This window comes from Schistocerca nitens, chromosome 2 (assembly GCF_023898315.1).
Source record: "Schistocerca nitens isolate TAMUIC-IGC-003100 chromosome 2, iqSchNite1.1, whole genome shotgun sequence".
NCBI lineage: Eukaryota > Metazoa > Arthropoda > Insecta > Orthoptera > Acrididae > Schistocerca > Schistocerca nitens.
Window position 1 is genome coordinate 664,048,710 of NC_064615.1, and position 20,667 is coordinate 664,069,376.

Consider the following 20,667-nt stretch of genomic DNA (forward strand, 5'->3'; position numbering starts at 1 on the left):
TTGGCTTTGGGACAGGTATTCTCTTTTATTACTGTACACTCACCTTTTTATGTTGTAAGGTCCATATACTGATTTTGGTATCTACTTTTTTTTAATACGGCTGTGTTTTTTTATAGGCATGTATGTTGTTAATATGTGGGAATTCAGTTTTTAGATTTTATTAGAACTATTGATGTGCTAAGGGTGTATTGTGGATATCATTTTAGCTACGCATGGTGGTCAGAAACAGTTTGGAAAGTGTGTAAGGGTGTTGCAGGGTGGGTTGTGCTGAGAAATAATTGTTAAGAAAAAAAAAATGGTATGTTTCCGAGTTAATTAGCATTGAAGTTAAGCAATCAGGGCATTGCATGCACACATTCAAGTGGCCCATGTTCTTATAGCATAGATGATAGCGCACGAGACTGCTCACACTTTCACTCATGTTCGATCCTGACTATCATGCCACGTCCAAGTTTTGTATCTCTCTCCTGTTCAGTATTAGGAAACATAACGAAGAACATGTTTGGTGACACCATCAATTCTGTTCTGAGATACAGCCCTCCAAAGATGACACAGCGCATTCCATTTTGAAGATGCGAATTTTGGAAGAATTTTAAAATGCTGTATCTCTGGAACAGTTTTAGATTTGTGTGTGTGTGTGTGTGTTTTAAATCCTCTATTTGGACTTAACTGTCAAAGTTCACTGCTGACTGACTTAGAAACAGTGCAACATACACAACCTACCCTGCAGCATACTTAAAAGCTTTCCAGACTGTTTCTGACCACCCTGTATATGCAAATTGAAGTGAATGGCACCTGATACATGCCCGTATTGGTGTATCATTTGGTTCCTATGTTAACACTGGTTTTTCGTTGTGGTAGGTGCTGTGAAGTTCATTTTACCTACATAGGTTAAGGGCAAATAGTGATACCACTTACTTTTCATTAACGACTTACTATGTTTCAGATACTATTGTTTCATGGTTGATGGATATTGTGAAGTACACTGCAGTTATAAAGGTTACATAAATTGGAAGATACCATAATTTCTGTCAATCCCCCTCTAAGCTTTTACTTTTGAGGGTTAGCCCATTTTTCGGCACCTGTCTTCAATTGCGAGTGTGTTGTCTCTAGCAAAGAACAATGTACATTCATAATTTCCTTTGGTTTGTAATTTGCTTCCACTGGGATAGAATTTAATGATGTCACCAGAATGATAAGTGAAATTGTAAATGACACAGTCTATATCAATTCAGGGAGGCTAGAAAAAAATCTTAACTTAATAGTCGAAGATGATATTGAATTTAGTATACGTTAGAATGAAGGGCGAAGTAAGGAACATGTACTTTTTGTTTTCTACAACAACAAAAATTCTGTTCCGAGATACAGCCCTCCAAAGATGACACAGCGCATTCCATTTTGAAGATGCGAATTTTGGAAGAATTTTAAAATGCTGTATCTCTGGAACAGTTTTAGATTTGTGTGTGTGTGTGTGTGTTTGTTTTAAATCCTCTATTTGGACTTAACTGTCAAAGTTCTTTTACTATAGCACTGTGAACATTTTTATATAATTTATGGAAAAAATTTTCTTCAAAAATGCCAAGCCATAAAATTTTGATTCTTTTTCTGTTGATTAGTAACATATACTCCTACATTCCCTGAAAAGGAGAGCTTCCACTTTTGGGTTGAACAAGGTTTCTTTTTTTTTTTTTTTTTAAAAAAAAAAAATAATTAATTGGAATTTTTGCCATACATAATACCTGTCTTATTAGCACATCATCATAAAAATCAAAACCTAACCTTATTTAACATAATTTTAGATTTGAGAGATGAGTAAGAGACTCATTTATCAAGCATTTTAAATGATTCTAAAATTTATGTGAAAGGTCCAACAACTTAAATGTTTCAATTTATACAACTTCTGTGCACTCTGTTTTGTACTGAAATTAACCAGTCTATGAACTAAAAATGTTTTCCAATGCTTCAGTATCTTTCTTTGATATAGAGTGATGTCTTCCTGTTGAACCAATAGAAACTGGAGCACTTCAAAACAGTGTGAGCAGGAAGTGAACACTGATGGCGGTGTTGCTGTCCTTCAGCTGGAAACCTATATCCAGCAGCTGGTCCATGTGGTAGCATTAAGTTCACTACAATTTTGTTTAACTCATAACTAGCATCTATAATCTCTGCAATCCACCAGTCACAGTCATACACACACACACACACACACACACCACAAACATCCCTCTTCTCAGGTTGTGAATCTGAATATTATCCTGATGTTTCTGAGGTGTTGGCCGAACAAACAGTTTCTTCTTTCTTGCTCTTTAAAGTGCAACCAATATGAATTCGCTCATCACTTTGAGTCCAAAAATGAGTCTTCTGAAATCCTAGTAGTTTGTTTAGACCATTCTTCTTTTTTCTGCTCACAGAATTCTTCTATGAGGGCTGCGGATGTGTAAGATTTTACGACTCTCGTAAAGTCTTCAGCATTCTGAATCACAGCTGTATTTGGTCTGGAAAGATTACGTTTGGTAGCATGGTGCTTCAGCAGACCGCCTACACCATCACAAGGCCCCTTCCTGTGACCAGTAGCACTGTATATCCAGTGAGTTGGCACAAGCGACTTACTCAGTTCAAACAGCTGGTAATGATTTTTAAAATGACTAGGAGCACCATCAGAAATGATGATTGTCTTCTCTGCCTCTGTTTGCAGTTGAAGAATTTTGCGCATTGCTAGCAAAGCCTGAGCTGAGTCGTGTCCTGTGTCGTCACTTATAACTACAACACTTGTGGTCTACTCCCATGATACCCTTGCAATTCTTGTGGGAGAGTTACAGACCAGTTCTCAGCAAAATCACAGTGAAGTACCAAACATAGTTCTTCAGCCTGTACACAACCTCTCACTTCTGCAATGTGTTGTTGCAATTTCTTCACATGCTGGTGTGTTACTGCTTTCACTGACAGTTTACCATGTTCATCAACGAAACTGTCAAAGGCAACAGTTTTCTCAATTTATTTTCCTCCCATGTCACACACGTAATTTCTGCAGTGTTATCTGCTTTGTCTTCCACGCCAAGTGTCTGTAAAGACAGTCCTCCCTTTCCAGGGCAGTCATCACATACTTGAAACAAACAAGTCTCTCGCTTTATGCCACAGACTACTAATGTCTTCACATGCCCAACCAAGGTGTCATTTGTCACATGCTCCAGTAAGTTCTTCAAAGTACCCACACAAAGTTCAAAATTCGTGCAGTACGCACATAGACAGACATCTTTAGGTGGGTGTGGAACTACCCACTTACATCGTAGTGCATAAAATTTTGATCTTCCCATATGTAAAGTTGTATAGTTGCTCTTATAAATTGCAAAAGTTTCTTTAACACTACGCGTCATGAACCTCTTCACTTCCACAACTTTTTGACCTTCAGCTGTTACAGTTATAAGAGTGTATTTTGTTGGCACTCTGGCGAGAACAGACCCATTTATCGTCCAGATAAAATGATTGCACTTTTTTAACTTGAGCTGCTTCTATAGGATGACCATAATAGGGATCTGGTCTTCCAAAGACTCCTTTTACAGACCTCACAGTTCCTGATTTGCCTACCATGTTCTTTGATATTGATGGAACATGGCTCAAAACTGTTTTCTCTGAAAATATCTCTGAATAATTGTTAAAACTTGCACCTTTTCACTATAGGATGCATAGTATTCAACAGCTGAATTTATATTCGTGAAAAATTCCAGGCAAGAGATGCAAGAGTGCTTTGATTCATTTTCTTCTGAAGATGGAATTTCTACTTTGAAGACTGGTCAGTTTTGCTGTAGTGTATTCATCCATAGCTTTAGTAATTTCTCTGCAGTTTCTTGATACATAGAGCTTATGACTACTTCACCGACCATGGTTTCTTAACAGGACTGACACCTAGCTCTGTAGTTGACTAATTCACAGTATTTAATTCTTCCTCTATTTGTCTTATATATCACTCTTTTGTGGATGTGTAAATTGTCAGAACACCTCACTCTCCTGTGGCCCCAGTCAGAAAACATTTCAAACAGTCTTTTTCACAAAACACACTGCAACTGTGTCAACTGGCAAATTCCTCATGAAAACACAGAACTCACTAGATGGTCTCAAAACCTGCAATGAACAACCACAACAAAGAAACTGACAAGAAACTACAACAAAGTGTAAGAAATTTCTGCAAGAATGAAAGTGAAAAGACATAACTGCAACAAAGAAAGAGCCAAGAAATGCCTGCAACAAAGACAATAGAAATTAACACTGTAACAAAGAAATTAGTAAGAAAGATCTTCAGTGAAGACATACATTAACCTTGAAAATAAAAAAGATGTTTTAAAATGAAACCTATCCAACTTAAAAGTGGAAACTCTCCTATGCAGAGAATACAGTACTACATGGTACTAATCAACAGGGCATTTTTGTAGATGTCGTTTTGATGGGTGCTCCCTGTTGGTGTGTTTGTGTGTTGTGTATTAGGTGATGTTTCTGGTTTACTTTGCTTGTGTGGCATGTTTATAGGTGGCGTATTGTTGGAGTCGATGGTTCTCTCTGGTGGTGTGTATATGGGTAGCGTGTTATGTGGTGTATGGGGTTCATTTACGTGGCAGCATTGCATGTGTGTGGTATCAGTGGTGACTGTGCTTTCAGCGGAATATTGTTCAGTGAGTTAACGATTTTGGTTTTGTTACGTCAATGTTATTGTTGTTTTTTTTCTGTTCGTCGTGTGTGAATTTTGGTAAATCATTTTGTTTATGTCTTTGGTAGGTATGGATATGACTGACAAGGTCAACAGTTTTCTGTTGTCAGTAATGATGGGGGACAGTGTGCTGTCTCTAATAAAAATTCTTCAGCTATTCGGCCTGTTGGCTGAAGTCGTGAAGTGTTCAGTGTGCCGTGAAGAAGTGAGGCTTAATAAAGTTCCGGCATCTTGGATCAGGGACGGCTATATGTGAAGATAAGTGTAACAGGTCAAGGGAAGTGTTCGATTCTAGTTTTGATTTTCTAGGGCTTTTTTTTGTGGTAGGATTAAGTGTGGTGGTGGCGGAGAAAGTTTTGAGTCTTATAGTGTGGTATTGGTAGGTGCTGTTCACCTATATAGGTCAAGGGAAGTGTTCGATTCCAGTGGATATTGTTTTTAATTGATTTTGGGAAAGTTGTGGTCGTTTTATTTTATTGTTTTTGTTGTTTGGTTTAGTGGCGTGTGTTTATTTTTAGTTTGCCCCACCCAAAAACCCCTTTTCCTCCGCTTGTCCCGTTAGTTTCATTATATTTTTGGAGGAACGTGTGTCCGATGGTTTTCCAATCTATTTTTCTGTTTGTTGTCATGTTTACAAAATGACGTCATCGTCGCGATATGGGAGTTGTTGTGAATGGTCAAAAAATGGTTCAAATGGCTCTGAGCACTATGGGACTCAACTGCTGTGGTCATAAGTCCCCTAGAACTTAGAACTACTTAAACCTAACTAACCTAAGGACAGCACACAACACCCAGCCATCACGAGGCAGAGAAAATCCCTGACCCCGCCGGGAATGTGTAAATGGTCATTTCCCCCATATTGGTGACATCATTGGTCAAAGCAGACGGGTGGAATCAGATGTTTCTGTTAACACAAAAAATTTAATTTTTTGGATTGGAATAAAAAAAAAAAATTTGTAAATTATAAAATGGTGTTCGCAGTGTCATCTTTGGAGGCCTGTGTCTCGGAGCAGGAATTTTTTTAGGCGAAAACAAAATAATAGTGTTTTTTACTTACTTCTGAATTTTAACATATGCTAAATTCAAGTGCCTGAAGTGATACGGATTATGCCAAATAATGTGTCAAAGTGGGTAACCGCAGTGCTGGACATATGATTTTCTGACCACACTAGGCATCAATTTGTATCAGCAATTTTATTTTTGAATATAATAGAGGAAACATTCCATGTGGGAAAAATATATCTAAAAACAAAGATGATGTGACTTACCAAACGAAAGTGCTGGCAGGTCGATAGACACACAAACACAAACATATGTTTGAGTTTGTTTGTGTGTCTATCGACCTGCCAGCACTTTCATTTGGTAAGTCATATCATCTTTGTTTTTAGATAGAATTTTATTTTTGTTTTGATATTCACTGGCTTTGCCACATCTCAACCAAAGTGTCACATTCCAATATAACCTAGGCCTTGAGCTTCACAAAAGGTTAGCCTGTTAGAACATCGGGAAGAATATCCCAATCTCCAGATCGAAAACAAGTCAATCCGCACGTTTAAGTGCACTTATGGTGTACTAGACTCTTGCACTGAATGTTGCTGTTGATAATTTGCTTCTGTTGGTCATAAGCCAATCGGGTGAGAGTATACACTCTAAAAGCTGTCAATTCAACTAAATATCTAGGTAGTACAATTATGAAGAAATTAGGTTTGAATAATAAAACAGAAAATGTTTTGGGGAAGGTGAACCACAGACTGTTTTATTGGTAGAACACCCAGAAGATACAAAAGGCCAACTAAGGAGACTGCCTACACTACACATGTCCATCGTCTTCTGGAATATTATTGTGCAATAAGAATGCATACCACATAAGTTTGAAGAAGCAGTTAAAAATATTCAAGAGAGGGCAGCTCATTTTGTATTATTAGAAAGCAGAGGTCACAGATATGATACACAAGTTATGGTGCCAATCATTAAAACAAATACTTCGTTACCGAGAGATATTTTTAAGAAATTTCAATCACAAAGTTTCTCTTGTGAATGGAAAAATATTTTGTTAGGAACTGTAAAATAAGAGAAATTAAAGCTTGCAAGGAAAGAATTAAGTCTTAATTTTTCCTGTGTACTATTTGTGTGGAACACAGAGAAATATTCAATGAACCCTCTGCCTGGCACTTACTTTTGAATTGCACAGCAGACATGTAGGGGTAGATGTAATACGTGAGTTGGCTCATATAATGCTACACTATGTGATCAATAGTATCTGGACACCCCCAAAAACTTTTTTTTTTCATATTAGGTGCATTTTGCTGCCACCTACCGCCACATAGTTCATATCAGCAACCTCAGTAGTAATTAGACATCATGAGCGAGCAGAATAGGCCCCCCGCAGAACTCGCGTACTTCGCACGTGGTCACATGTCTGTACGCGAGATTTCCACACTCCTAAACGTCCCTAGCCCCACTGTTTCTGATGCAATAGTGAAGTGGAAACGTGAAGGGACAGCTGGTTGGTTGGTCGGTGCTGGGGAAGGGGATCAAACAGCGAGGTCATCGGTCCCATCGAGTTAAGGAAGGATGGAGAAGGAAGATGGCCGTGCCCATTCTAAGGAACCATCCTGGCATTTGCCTGAAGCGATTTAGGGAAATCACGGAAAACCTAAATCAGGATGACCGGACGCGGGATTGAACTGTCGTCCTCCCGAATGCAAGTCCGTGAAGGGACACATACAGCACAAAAGCGTACAGGCCAACCTCATCTGCTGACTGACAGATATCAGTGACAGTTGAAAAGGGTTGCAATGTGTAATAGGCAGACATCTATCCAGACCATCACACAGGAATTCCAAACTGCATCAGGATCCACTGCAAGCACTTTGACAAGTGGGAGATCATGGTCGAGCATCTCGTCATAAGCCACACATGCCGCCGATAAAAGCCAGACGACCCCTCGATTGGTGTAAGGAGTGTAAACATTGGACAACTGAACAGTGAAAAAACATTCTGTGCAGTACAAAAAATGGCAGGGTATGGGTATGGGGAATGCCAGCATGTGTTGTGTCAACAGCCAAATTTGGAGGCGATGGTGTTACAGTGTGGTCGTTTTTCATGGAGGGGGCTTGCACCCTTGTTGTATTGCATGGCACTATCACAGCAGAGGCCTAGATGGATGCTTTAAGCACCTTCTTGCTTTCCACTGTTGAAGAGCAATTCGGGGATGGTGATTGCATCTTTCAACACGATCGAGCACCTGTTCATAACGCACGGGCTGTGGCAGAGTGGTTACACAACAATAACATCTCCGTAATGGACTAGCCTGCACAGAGTCCTGATCTGAATCCTAAAGAACACATTTGGGATGTTATGGAATGGCGCCGACTTCACGCCAGTTCTCACTAACTGACATTGATACCTCTCATTGGTGCAGCACTCCATGAAGAATGGGCTTTCTTTCCCAAGATACCTTCCAGCACCTGATTGAACGTATGCCTGTGAGAGGGAAGCTGTCATCAAGGCTAATGGTGGGCCAACACCATGTTGAATTCCACCACTACCGATGGAGGGCACCAAGAACTTTTAAGTCATTTTCAGCCAGTTGTCCAAATACTTTTCATCACATAGTGTAACTTACAAGAATCTGAGCCTGTATGTGGCAACTAAGTTGAGAAACTTGTCTAAACTGATGACAAGCTAGACTTCCCAAAAAGAAGCAATTGCTTTCCCAAACTCAAGGAAGAATTTTTATAAAAAGGCAGGAAAGTTTAAAAATAAACTTATGACTATTAAAATATGCTGCGGAAATTTCAGGGTTGTTTGGTTTTGTCCTTGACAGCCAAAAGGAATCTACAACAAAGTTTAATAAACCCATGAAAACATCATGTACACACTGTATTTCAGGATATCAAATTCTTTTTTCAATGAACAATATACACTTTTTTTTTCTTCCTCCCTTTGGTATATTTATTATATCGAAGTAGTGCTTTTTCCGTTAGTTGTTCCTGCACCATAACAAACATACATGTTGAAAATATCACCCGACCAAGTACCATATGGTCCATCAGCTTTTCTGGACCATTCTGATTTTATCATTGTAGTTGTTTGAGAACAGCGCTTTCCTTTCGGTTATTACACCAGTCTAACTAATCATTAACGAATACGATGAAAAAGTCCCGATTCACAATCAAATATTGAATAAACAGGTAAAGGGAATTACAGTAACAACCAATATTTTCATCTCTCAGTGTACATAACAAATGTTTCTCGCTGAATATTTACTCTCCAGGGCAAACAAATTGAAAGAAAGAATGTGCATGTCAGGCTCAGAAAGTCTATTTTAATTCGTCAGGTTACTAACCTGATTCATTCCCGCATTTGCAAAGAGGAGTGTTGGGTCATCAAGGGGAATTGTTGAGGATGAATGTACATACTGATGTCCCTTCTTTTCTATAAAAAAATTTAGAAAGGTTGTTCTTATTTCTTTCGCTGTTGGTGGCATCTCGGCGGTTAATCGCGACACTGAAAAATGAAGATGATTATTTATTTACAGCAGATTAGATTCTCCTCTGACTGAAAAAAATCTTATTCGAACGAAACATTGGTATTAAAGAATAATGCAGCTTTCATGTCACTCAGTTTAGTTTCAACATATGGCACAACAAACAGTAAACATTGCTTGTACATGAGAAATATATTTACAGCTTTAATATCACAGTAAATAAAATGTATATTGACACTAGGTGAACTGTTTAATGTCATTCAGATATACCTCCACGGGAAATGAGAGCGCAATTGGTATTATCACAAACGTCATATACACTGGCCTCACTTGCATCAGTTCCTATTTCCTTCTCATACTTGCACCACATGTGTGGACTGGACTGTAGTGCAGCTTTCAGTTCCAGACTATAACAAAGATAAACCACATCACGCACTAAACCAAAGAGTTCCACCGCAAAGTATGGAGTTCGTGCAGTTGTCTGGACGCAGCGAATACAGTGACATCTATTGCAAGATATCTCGTTCCACAGTTCGCAGCTAACGATCGCGGTTAGTGATACGTCGGAAGTCTGTGATGGAGGTAGAGTTGTCGCGTTGGTGTTGTGGTTAAGCTTGTCGAAGCTTGCCTTGTTTTGCCGTAATACACAAAACCCGCGTTTTTGCTAATTGTTCACAGTATTATTTACGTACGACGGTGAAGTGAAGGCATGTGTTCTGTGAACGTTGATTCTCTCCGGTCGGCGTTTGTTCTTTGTTATCCTGTAGTACTGCGGTGAAACTATCAAGCGTTGTTGGATTATACGTGTATGGTTTAATATCCAGCTAAACTTACATAAACATGAAGTTAGTAGACCACGTTGTTCGAAGTTTTAAGGTAGCGAAAGTATTCAGGGAGAATACAGATAAGATAAATAGCATTGACTTTTCGCCGAGTGGAGACACATTGATTTCCTGCAGCGAGGATGATCAAATTGTGATATACGATTGTGAAAAAGGGACACAGATGAGGACAGTCAACAGCAAGAAATATGGAGTTGATCTCATACATTTCACGCATGCAAAAAACACAGCAATTCACAGTTCCACAAAAGTGGATGATACTATACGATATTTATCCCTTCACGACAATAAGTATATTCGCTATTTCCCAGGACATACAAAGAAAGTTGTCTCGCTCTGCATATCCCCTGTTGAAGACACTTTTCTCTCAGGTTCGCTGGACAAAACATTGCGGTTGTGGGATCTGAGGTCCCCGAATTGCCAAGGGCTTATGCATCTGTCAGGAAGACCAGTTGCAGCATACGATCCTGAAGGACTTATCTTTGCAGCTGGGGTAAACTCAGAACATATTAAACTGTACGATTTGAGATCATTCGATAAAGGTCCTTTCATAACGTTTAAATTAAGCCAAGAAAGGGAGTGTGATTGGACTGGACTAAAATTTAGTCGCGATGGGAAAACTATTCTGATATCTACAAATGGGTCAATTATCCGACTGATTGATGCCTTCCACGGGACACCATTGCAGACATTTACTGGCCATTTAAACAACAAGGGAATACCCATAGAAGCATCTTTCAGCCCAGACTCGCAGTTTGTCTTCAGTGGGTCGACGGATGGCAGAGTTCATGTGTGGAACGCAGATACTGGGTACAAAGTTTGTGTCCTCAATGCAGATCATCCAGCACCTGTCCAGTGCGTGCAGTTCAACCCCAAGTACATGATGCTTGCGTCTGCCTGCACAAATATGGCATTTTGGCTTCCAACTGCAGAAGAAAGTGCTTGAATCTGCTGTGCACAGTGTCAGTCGAAGATAACGACGTATGTAGTGGGTGAGATTTGTTAAGATTACCCGAATATTTTTGAGGAGAAGGCGTTTGTACGTATGTGGAACTATTTTTGACAGTAAGATGATGATACTTTTTCGTGACAAAGACTTGAAGTGTTTCATTCCAGGGTAATTTTGTGTTTGGATCGAGGCGAAACGTTCCTTGAGATTGTAATGTGTATAGAGTACGAAATTTTACATATTGCTTGATGTAATCGGTAATAGGTTATGTGATTTTAAATTTGGAAAGACTACAAGAAATCGTTTTATATACTTAATAGATGGTAAGGTGTACAGGCCAGTAGTTGTGTACATGTAGGAGACTGTTTTAATGACGACACTCTACTTGCTTTGATAAGCAGCACGGTTTATGGAATATCAGTTTCTGTCCTCTGCTCATGAACATAGGGAAAGAGACGTGCTTTTTCGGTTGTAATAGTAAGTGGATTACCACATGTATATTGTGCTTCCATCTTATTTTGAAAGCCTCGCATCTTTCAGAGTAGACAGAAAGATTCCATATGAAAGATGTCAGTATAAGCTGATTTCGTAAATCAGCATACAGGACAAGACTATTTGCTAAAGTACATGTCCACAATGTGTTTGTGCCCAGTGCTGGCCGAAGAAGGACTGTGTTGATGGATTATCTATGTTGTACAAATGCCCTCAAGCTGTTTTAAAGAGGAATGATACGATGTGCTGACTGCAAGACAATGTTGGAGAGGTTTGTGTGTGTGTGTGTGTGTGTGTGTGTGTGTGTGTGTGTGTGTGTGACATACATTCTGCTCATTTTAAATGAACAGTGCTTCATAATACCACATACTGTTGATATTATATGTTCCACATTTTGGTGTAGCACCTCTTAGTAGCTGTAACAGTTACCAAATAATGGACATAGCATTTTTGTAAATTTTAATGGACAGTTTTTCAACAGTTGTTAGACTAAGGAAGTTTCATGTTTGATGTATTGCTCTTAGTAATGCTAACAACTCAGCAGATACTAGAAATCAGTTAGCATTTCTGTAGCTTCAAATGGACACTGTTATAACTCTTGTTACCACAAAAAGTAGTGAAATTAAAATACAGCCTAATGATCATTATAGATTATTTAAAATACACATTTTCCATTACTCAAGTAATAGCTCACATCAAGCATGTAGGCCTACCTCCAGGGAAATAAACACTTTGGTAGTGAGTCTTATGTGACTTCTTCTTGACTAATCTCTGCATCTTAAGTGGCTGAGGATACTAGCTACACAGAGCCATTGAGGCAGACGATCAGAGACACGTTAATTAAAACTTCTGCTTCCATGTCGACTGTGGTAAAATGGTCTGTTCTTGATTTAGAGAGGAGCCTGAAACTCAAGGAGTAAATCTGAATTAAAATGAATATTTTTGTATCTGAACTGGTTCTTCCATTTTTGTTATATTGCTGTTGCTTCAGAAATTACAAATTTATTAGAAAAATCTTACTGTGTTGAAGAATAACAAAGTTTCTTTTCTTGCAGCTTTGTGTTGTTGAATGTAGAACTTTCAATATTTTGTTGTTCTATTGTCAAATGTTTGAGTGCAATGTGAACATATATTGTTCTACATGTATATAAAGTGTACATATTACTGTCTTGCTGTGGAACTGTTTATATGTAATTGTTAAAATGATTTGTGCAGGCTGTGGAGTGTGCACATTGGAGGAAAAATACATATACACCACATATGTGGTTTTCAGACAATGTCAAATAACAGAAATAAAAAAAAAATCTATTAGTGTGAAACAGCAACCCCACAGTTGCATAACTATGTGTAGGTCTGAATATATGGGGATTCTGTCTCTAATTTTGATGACACAGAACAGTACAGGTATCATTCTTGTGTACTCTTATGTAGAAGATAGTACTACAATTTGAGTGTGTTTTAGAAAATTGGTTACCTGTGGTTCCTTGGAAATACCTCTATAATTGATATGTTCTCATTACCTCAGTGTGAACATTCATTGCTTCAAATTATTTTCTGTTATCAAGATTTTTCAGGCTTTAAATTTTGTAAAGGTTTAAATAAAGTATGAGGTTTCACCCTCCTCACCTCCACCTCCAACAGGGTTGGTTAGCTGTCTCTGTTTTGTGCCTCTTTCATTTTTTACTTTTTTTCTCAATTTCGTGTCAGACTGTTTTCAGCATACCATACATGAATTGTAGATTTAGATGCCAGTGGATGGTGTGAATATTAATCGTAATTAATGCCTCAGAATTTTATTAACCTCGAAATTGCATGTAGGTTTATAATTTCACTTCATCAGACTCAATGATGAAGAAATATGAAGTCTGCAGGAACATGTTTTCTATCACTCAAACGTACTTTTTTCTATGTTCGTACTTTTCAAATAGTGTGTACATCCATTTTTATGAGTGATATAAAGAAAGCAAGCTTAGAGAGTGGCAGGTAGCTTGTGTCCTCTGTCATTTGTTTTAGTGGAGATTGCCTTAAAAGTTTGGAGAACTAAACCAGCTCCACATTACATGCACAGTTTGAGAAATAAAATTTTCTCTGTGTCGTTTGCATATCGGACAACTTCTGTGGAGGAACATTTAGGTTTGTTTAGAATCTATCCTTGCCAGTATTAACAGCTGAATGAACCAAAGAAACAGCTTTTGGGCCTAATAAGTGTAAAGTAATTACAGATCTAAATCTAAACCCAGTGACAAGGATGTTTTCTGGCAATCATACTAAACTTGGAAGAGGATGAGGAATTATTTTTTAAATATTCAGTAATCAAATATCTCTCTCTCTCTCTCTCTCTCTCTCTCTCTCTCTCTCTCTCTCTCTCTCTCTCTCTCGTGTGTGTGTGTGTGTGTGTGTGTGTGTGTGTGTGTGTGTGTGTGTTTCTGACTATATGTATATTTGACCTTCTAGCTAGAAGTGCTAGGTGATTTTTTGTAAAAAGATTCTGAATTGTTTATTTTCTTTACCCCTGTTGCTACTGTTTAGTTTTCTGTCAGTATTGAGAAGAATTAGTGAAGTAATTCTTGTTACAGAAGAAAGCACTGTTATCTTTTACATATGTGCATGAAAATCTGAGATTTTTAGCTGTGATGTGATAAAATATTTGCATTTATAGTGTATTCTAACTTACGGAAAATATGTGTGTTAGTATTAATATTAGTGTAATTTTATAGTTGTGTATTTGTGTAAAACTGCAAAATGATCCCTATGTTCCATGGCAGTTATTCATTCTCGTGAATATGACATTTAAGTAATGTGGTGCTTACATCCCAATATTTTTGTATCCACTATTCTATATGTGTGTGTTGTATAGATTTGCCACCTTATAAATGATATAATTGACAGAAATGATCTCATAAGTGTCATTTACACATTGTGGCTTGTAGATTATTTTTTCTTGTTTTCCTGTTTTGTCTGCAGTAGCAAGCATTTTTTCTGTAATATAGCCTAGTTTGAGATGTTAGATTAGATATTTATTACTAGGAAATGTTTGTATTTGAATGTGTCCACTCATTCCTATTTGTTGTTTCTCATGCTGCTTTACAAAATTGTGTGTAAGGATACACAGAATTACCCTGGTTTATCATTGCCTGTAAAGCTTAGTACTCAGCTGTACAAGAAATATATAGTTTTAGTTTCTCTTGTAGTGTAGCGTATAAGTAGCATCAGTGACATGATTCAGCAAGACTGCAGAATTATTTAAATATCTTGGTGGTCCCTAAATAACAGGTTTTGAGTAACAATTATTTCTTGCATTGAACAATATGGAAATTAAGTAATTACACATCCATAATTTTACAGTTCTTACAGGTTCATAAATGTACATTACATGTCCCCTCAATATTAAATTTATGGCGCACATAGTATTTTATGTGGTAAATTTGTGTGCAGTGGGTGTGAAATTTTACGCACATAATGCTATTTTATTTAGTTTTTGAATTATCGTCACAAGTTGCTGATAGACACCTACAGTATTCTTTTGTGATACCAATCCTACTGATTGCATTGGATGTTTTAAGAAATAGGCATTTGAAATTTTCCTGTCACTTGACAGTGTGTATTGATGTGTATAATTTGTCTTATAAATTGTTTAATTATATATATATATATATATGTGTGTGTATATTAAATTCATTTTATAAATACATATGTGATAAAATGTTTTTACATGTCACATGTAATAAAACTAATTTTGTCTACTTCATCTCTGTTTATAATTAAGCCATTTTGACAGAGTATTAATATTATTATTTTTTTTCTGATGATAAAGCTTGCTTTCCTTCCGTAGTTAAATGTACCACAATTTGACAAACCTATTTGTGACACAACTTCCTCCAGTTTAAGTAAAGCATAGTATTCTTACTGGTTTCATGTAAATGAAGAGGTGACTGAGGCATTTGAGTAATGTCATGTACTTTTGTATTACAGTGCCTCCTGTTGGTCTGCACACCATTTCAAGCTAGGGTTAACCATGATGACCAACTAGAAATGTTTTGTCTCAGTTTGTTGGTTTTTTATAATAATTTGTGTTATGAGAGAACGTGTTTGGTTATGCAAAAATGAATGACACTTTTATTTATCATTTGCTTAGAAAATGCTTGTAGTTCTTCCTAACCAACAAATAAAATAGTGTGTTGTTTATAATGATAAAGATTCTACCCTTGCATGCTTTGTTGGAGTTTTTAAAAATATAACCACCAGGAATTTTAATTAGAGAGTTGTGTCCATTTGAAAAAGACAAACTGTCCACTAACATGAGCTACCTTTGCCTTCTTTGTAAAGATAAAATCACCCTTAAAACCAATGTTTTGTAATCACAGTAGGATGCAGTTTCCGCATTTTTATTTGCATCACTTAACTAGGTGTAACAGTAACCAAATATCATAAAAATCATAAACAAAAAAAGATTCCACAGTCTGGTAAAAACATTTTCAAGGATGTGTGTATAGAATGACGACTCACACTGATTTTGTTAATGTCCATGGCAGCGGCTTATTATCATTGATCACTTCTCACCACCACAGAACCCAAAGTTGCTAATCTGTAATGGGTTGAGATATGTTGGACAAATCTCCCATCTTTCTGTGTGTGCCCAAAATCAACTGTATCTTGCAAGGTACTGAAAGACAGTTACACTCTTCTATGAATTTGGACAACTACAAAACCTGTTTTGAGGTACTAGTAACTGTACACAATATATATACTCAAAACAGAAATGACATTTTAATAGTCTTGTGCCTGTGACCAATATTTCTTGCACATGCAACATGTATACATAAAATGAATAGCTTGATGGTCTCAGAATTTCTGTAATATAATATAAAAGTAGGAATTACAAATTTAGATGATGATTTTACTATGATTTAAATCACAAAAATCCAAGTGCTAATTGGCCTTATTATCTGTTGGCTTTGAATATCGGAGAAATATCACCTGACATTTTCAGTGTTATATTGTAAAATATGTTATTTTACTCCAACTTAAACGTCATGGCATCATCCACACATTTTAAAACACTTCACCTTGAATTTTCCAGCTCTGCTTTACATGTATATGACGACTTTATTTTTTCCACCCTGCTGTTTACTTTAAACACTACTGCAGTGGTGTGCACTCAAGAAGGCAGCTCTGATGAGGTGTTCGGTGCAGAGGGAGAGTATGATATTTCGCTCTGTTGCCATTGTGCTCTCTGTCCCTTTTCCACACCATACCCTCCAGCCATTGTCTACTGTGGTAATTGGCAATGCTGTTTGTTTCTGACCTAGTAGAATTTATATGCTTGGAAAGCAGTCTCTGTTTATTCTTAAAGTGATACCTGTACTTGGTTCACACCACACATAATGAACACCGTAGTGCCTAAATAACCTTGTCATACCTAAATTAACATGAAAATCGTCACTGAAGCGTACACTACGGGTTGACATGGCGGAACAGTGCTGTTGGCTGGAGTTCAAATGTTAAACTACGAATCACTCCCATTTCTTAAACTCACACCACCATAACACGTGTTCCTTGTTTGTGATCACTTCAATAACCAAATATACGCTGATAAATGAGGATTTAAATTCATCAGAATGTTAAGAGGTGACACTTTTTATTAACTGGATATATTTGGCCCTAAAACACGAACTAATCAAAATTTAGGCTGATAGGTAAGCCATGCAATAAACTGAATCAGTGTGGACTTCAAAATTGTTTTGTTTGGGGCATCTCAATTGCTTGTAAAATTTCATATCATACTAAAGCTGGATACCTTGTTACAAATGGCACTCTTATTACTTGAATATGTTTTCTTGCATGTTTATAGAAGTCTCTTGCACTTTTAGCAGTTATTGCCTAATTTTTCCCTTTTTGTTACCCAAACAGTCTAAAAAGTTTCAAGACTAGATTAATAAAAAAAAGATGGAGAAACATAAAGATGGTGGTTTTAATGTTTCAGGTATTCTACATAGCTCTCTCTCACTTGACTACAACACAGAGAACGTTCGTAGAACAATGTAAACTGTCAGGAAATTCCTTCTGGATGTTCAGCATGCATGCCACATTGACTTGAATGTTGATTATGTCATCAGAACGTTCACCCTTCATATGAATTTCTTGACTTTGTTGCTTTGTGGTAGGTTTTACTGAAAAATCAAGTCTTGTTGCTCGTGATGATTTTTTAACGGAAATGAATTGTCCACATTCTGCATTTCAGTGAAGTTAAGGAAGGTGTCCATTTACATTGTTTTTGTGTGCAGGCAAACATTGCACATACTTTCTTCTTCTTAAAAACATTCTGGAGAACACCTTGAACACTTTATTTACAAATGTGGCACCATTGATATTTGCGACACAACACTGATACAATACTGCCGCGCGGTCTGAGGTGTCCTGTCATGACTCCCCCCATCGGGAGGTTTGAGTCGTCCCTCGGGTGTGCCACTGTAGTTATCATGCTGACATTGCTTGTACACCAGGAATAAAATCTGTCTTGGAACTTGTTGGATGGACAGTGTAATCATCATCATCTACATCCTTCTCACCATAGGATGCAGCACAGGAAGTTTGACTCAACATATAAGTTAACAAATTTCTCTGGTAAATATAACTCTGATGGATGTAATTGTCCAGTACATCCATCACCAGAAAAGCAAATAATGAAGACTGGAAATTTTTCCTTTAGAGGATCACGGATGCTGGTGTTAACAACTGCCTAGGCTGAGTACTTATGCAAGACATTTCCTCCCAAATAGCATGTGACAGCTTTGTATTTCCATTAATCCAGGCACTACTCATAAAAGTTATCAGTTCTTGATTTAATTTTAGTATGTTACTCCAAAAATTTGTGGTATAACTTGGCATTTCCAATATTTTTCCTTCTGTTTCTCAAACTGTTTAAAAAACAGTGGACATTAAATAAAGACAACTGTTTTAGAATCTGATTCGGTAAATTCTCAATGGAACCATGTACATTCACTGTCCCCTGACTGCAACAGATTTTTTTTTTTTTTTTTTTCAGTACCATAATCACCAGTATTTTGTAAATTATTCACATGTCATGCTTTACTTTGTATTGTTTTGCAATGTTCACCTTCAGTACTGTGCCACATCTTACCAGCTCTGTAGGTTTTCTGGAAAGTTTTCAGTTTAGCAACATTTCCATAAAAGTTGAAATTTGTATATTGACGTAGTATGTAAATGTTAGGCTGTCTGGGATGGAAGTATTTGAGGTGGGCAGAATTAATAAAATATTTAATTGTGGATGTTTGTCAGGATTTTAAAACCAAAATACCCATATGCTTCTGTACTTGTCATTGTCCTGTGATTTTGCAAGGTCATTCTCTTCCCTTCATTTAACTAACTTTCTGCTTTTTCTTTCAGGGTATTTTCAACAGGCATCACTCAAATAAAGCTTTCAGACCTTCCATTTTATTTCTTCAGATATCTCATTCCACACCCACATGTTGGTTTTTTTTATTTTATTTGATTATTTTAGTGCATAACTAAGAGTTTAGCAAGAACTGCTTTCTTTTAATTCGACTCTCCAGCAGAATTTAGTGGACTCATTTAAATACACTAGACAAGGATGGGGCACATTTCGTTTTGTCTGGTATTACATTTCTTTCTTAATTTCTCACTCTTTTCTGTGTGATTCATGTCGTGTTTTTAGATACTCCTGTATTTAAATATTCTTGCGTAAAGAACAGTTTCAATGATAGCTGTAGCCAAATTAATCTTAAAAATGTGAAAAACAGGGTTTGATGATAGGCTTTTCTTACTAAAATTACTTATAAAATATCTCACTTGTAAAAAAAATATACTTAGGTGGTAATAAATTTGGTTTTTCAGTGAATAATCCCTCCAAAACTACAATGCAGTATTCTACTGAAGAGGTTCTGGAAGAAAGTGATGACCCAAGAGCATATTTTGAGGTATTTCATGTTACAAGTTTCATCAGATATAAAGATTATAACAAAAACACAATAAAACAAAGGAATTTACATAGTAGAAAGCGTTTTCCAAAATTACATAAGAACTGTCTGTTTCCAGAATTTGATGCATTCAAAAGCACCGTAGACTATGTGATCAGACCAATATTTACAAAACTGAGGGATAGCACTTCAATTGTAGAAAAGAGTAATAATTTTAAATATTTTTTGTAAAAATTTCACGATGTTGTGCACACTTCATGTTAGTAACTTCCCTGTTCAATAACCTTGATTCATTTAGTGCCCCCCCCCCCTTTTTTTTTAAAAAGAAATAATATTTTATTAAAAAGAAGTAAATATCATTCCTTTAAGCTACACTTTTTATTCTGGCTCATTTACAAGTGGAATGGCCCATGTAAAATAATAAGCTATAATTGTCTGGTTGAAGTCAACTGTTGTGATGCAGGCAAGGCTAATAATGCGGAAAAAATTATCGAAAATATGATGTTTGAAATGAAAGTTGATAATTGTGAAATGCGTGTACAAGAAGAAGCAAGGTTACAAGTATTGCCGACATGAACTGTAAATATGATATGAATGTAGGGAGACATTTAACCCTTTGCGGATGTGCCGATGGTCATAAAATGAATGGGCACACAGCACTCTTTGTACTCTTGTAAAGGATACCTGTTTATGTGTTAAGGTAAACATATGAGCACAGTGCTGTAGTTTTAATCCTATTTTAATTAAACTCTGATAAAATAAAACTTACACAATATGTGCTAAAGCACTGTTTAATTAAACAATAATCAAATAAACTTTTATGATATCACTCTATTGCCATGGATAGTTGTTATCACACAGTAATAACCCCCCTCAAAGTATGAAACAGCACAGTTCCATCAGAAGTCAGCCAACCACTTAGTTTATTACTCATTATCTCATGGACAACTGCCTCATTGTGGGATTGTGCTGCTAGCTTGGTGTCATTTTCTCGCATGAACCGTACATTTTTTTCTTACCTGGCTTTCTCCCACCCACTTCACCTGGTCCTCCTCCAACCGTCATGCCACCTTCCTAGATGTCAATCTCCTCCTTGCATATGGCTACATCCACACCTTAGTCCCCATCAAACCCACCAATCACCAACAGTACCCGCAATTTGGCAGCTGCCACTCCTTCCATACCAAAAAATCCCTCCCATACAGTCTGGCCACATGTGGCAAACACATCTACAG

The 20,667-nt window shown here is 37.1% G+C and overlaps 2 protein-coding genes across 3 annotated transcripts in view; one reads left to right on the forward strand and one right to left on the reverse strand.

Moving 5' to 3' along the window:
- LOC126236775 (alanine--tRNA ligase, cytoplasmic) overlaps positions 1–9,615 on the reverse strand; it is a 205,355-nt gene extending 195,740 nt beyond the window's left edge. For both annotated transcript variants that reach the window (XM_049946353.1, XM_049946352.1), the window contains exons 1-2: positions 9,462–9,615; positions 9,051–9,211 (exon numbers count right to left, since the gene is read on the reverse strand). In XM_049946353.1, coding sequence (XP_049802310.1) covers positions 9,051–9,211; positions 9,462–9,561 — 261 coding nt within the window. In that variant the 5' untranslated portion in view covers positions 9,562–9,615. The remainder of the gene's footprint in view (positions 1–9,050; positions 9,212–9,461) is intronic.
- Positions 9,616–9,684: 69 nt separating this feature from the next.
- LOC126236778 (WD repeat-containing protein 82) lies at positions 9,685–15,091 on the forward strand. The gene has a single exon (XM_049946357.1). It carries the CDS (start codon positions 10,032–10,034, stop codon positions 10,977–10,979), a length of 948 nt encoding a protein of 315 aa, XP_049802314.1. The 5' UTR covers positions 9,685–10,031; the 3' UTR covers positions 10,980–15,091.
- Positions 15,092–20,667: the final 5,576 nt, after the last annotated feature.

Coding starts and splice junctions, on each gene's coding strand:
- LOC126236778 (XM_049946357.1), top strand. CDS start 10,032: ATGAAGTTAGTAGACCACGTTGTTCGAAGTTTTAAGGTAGCGAAAGTA.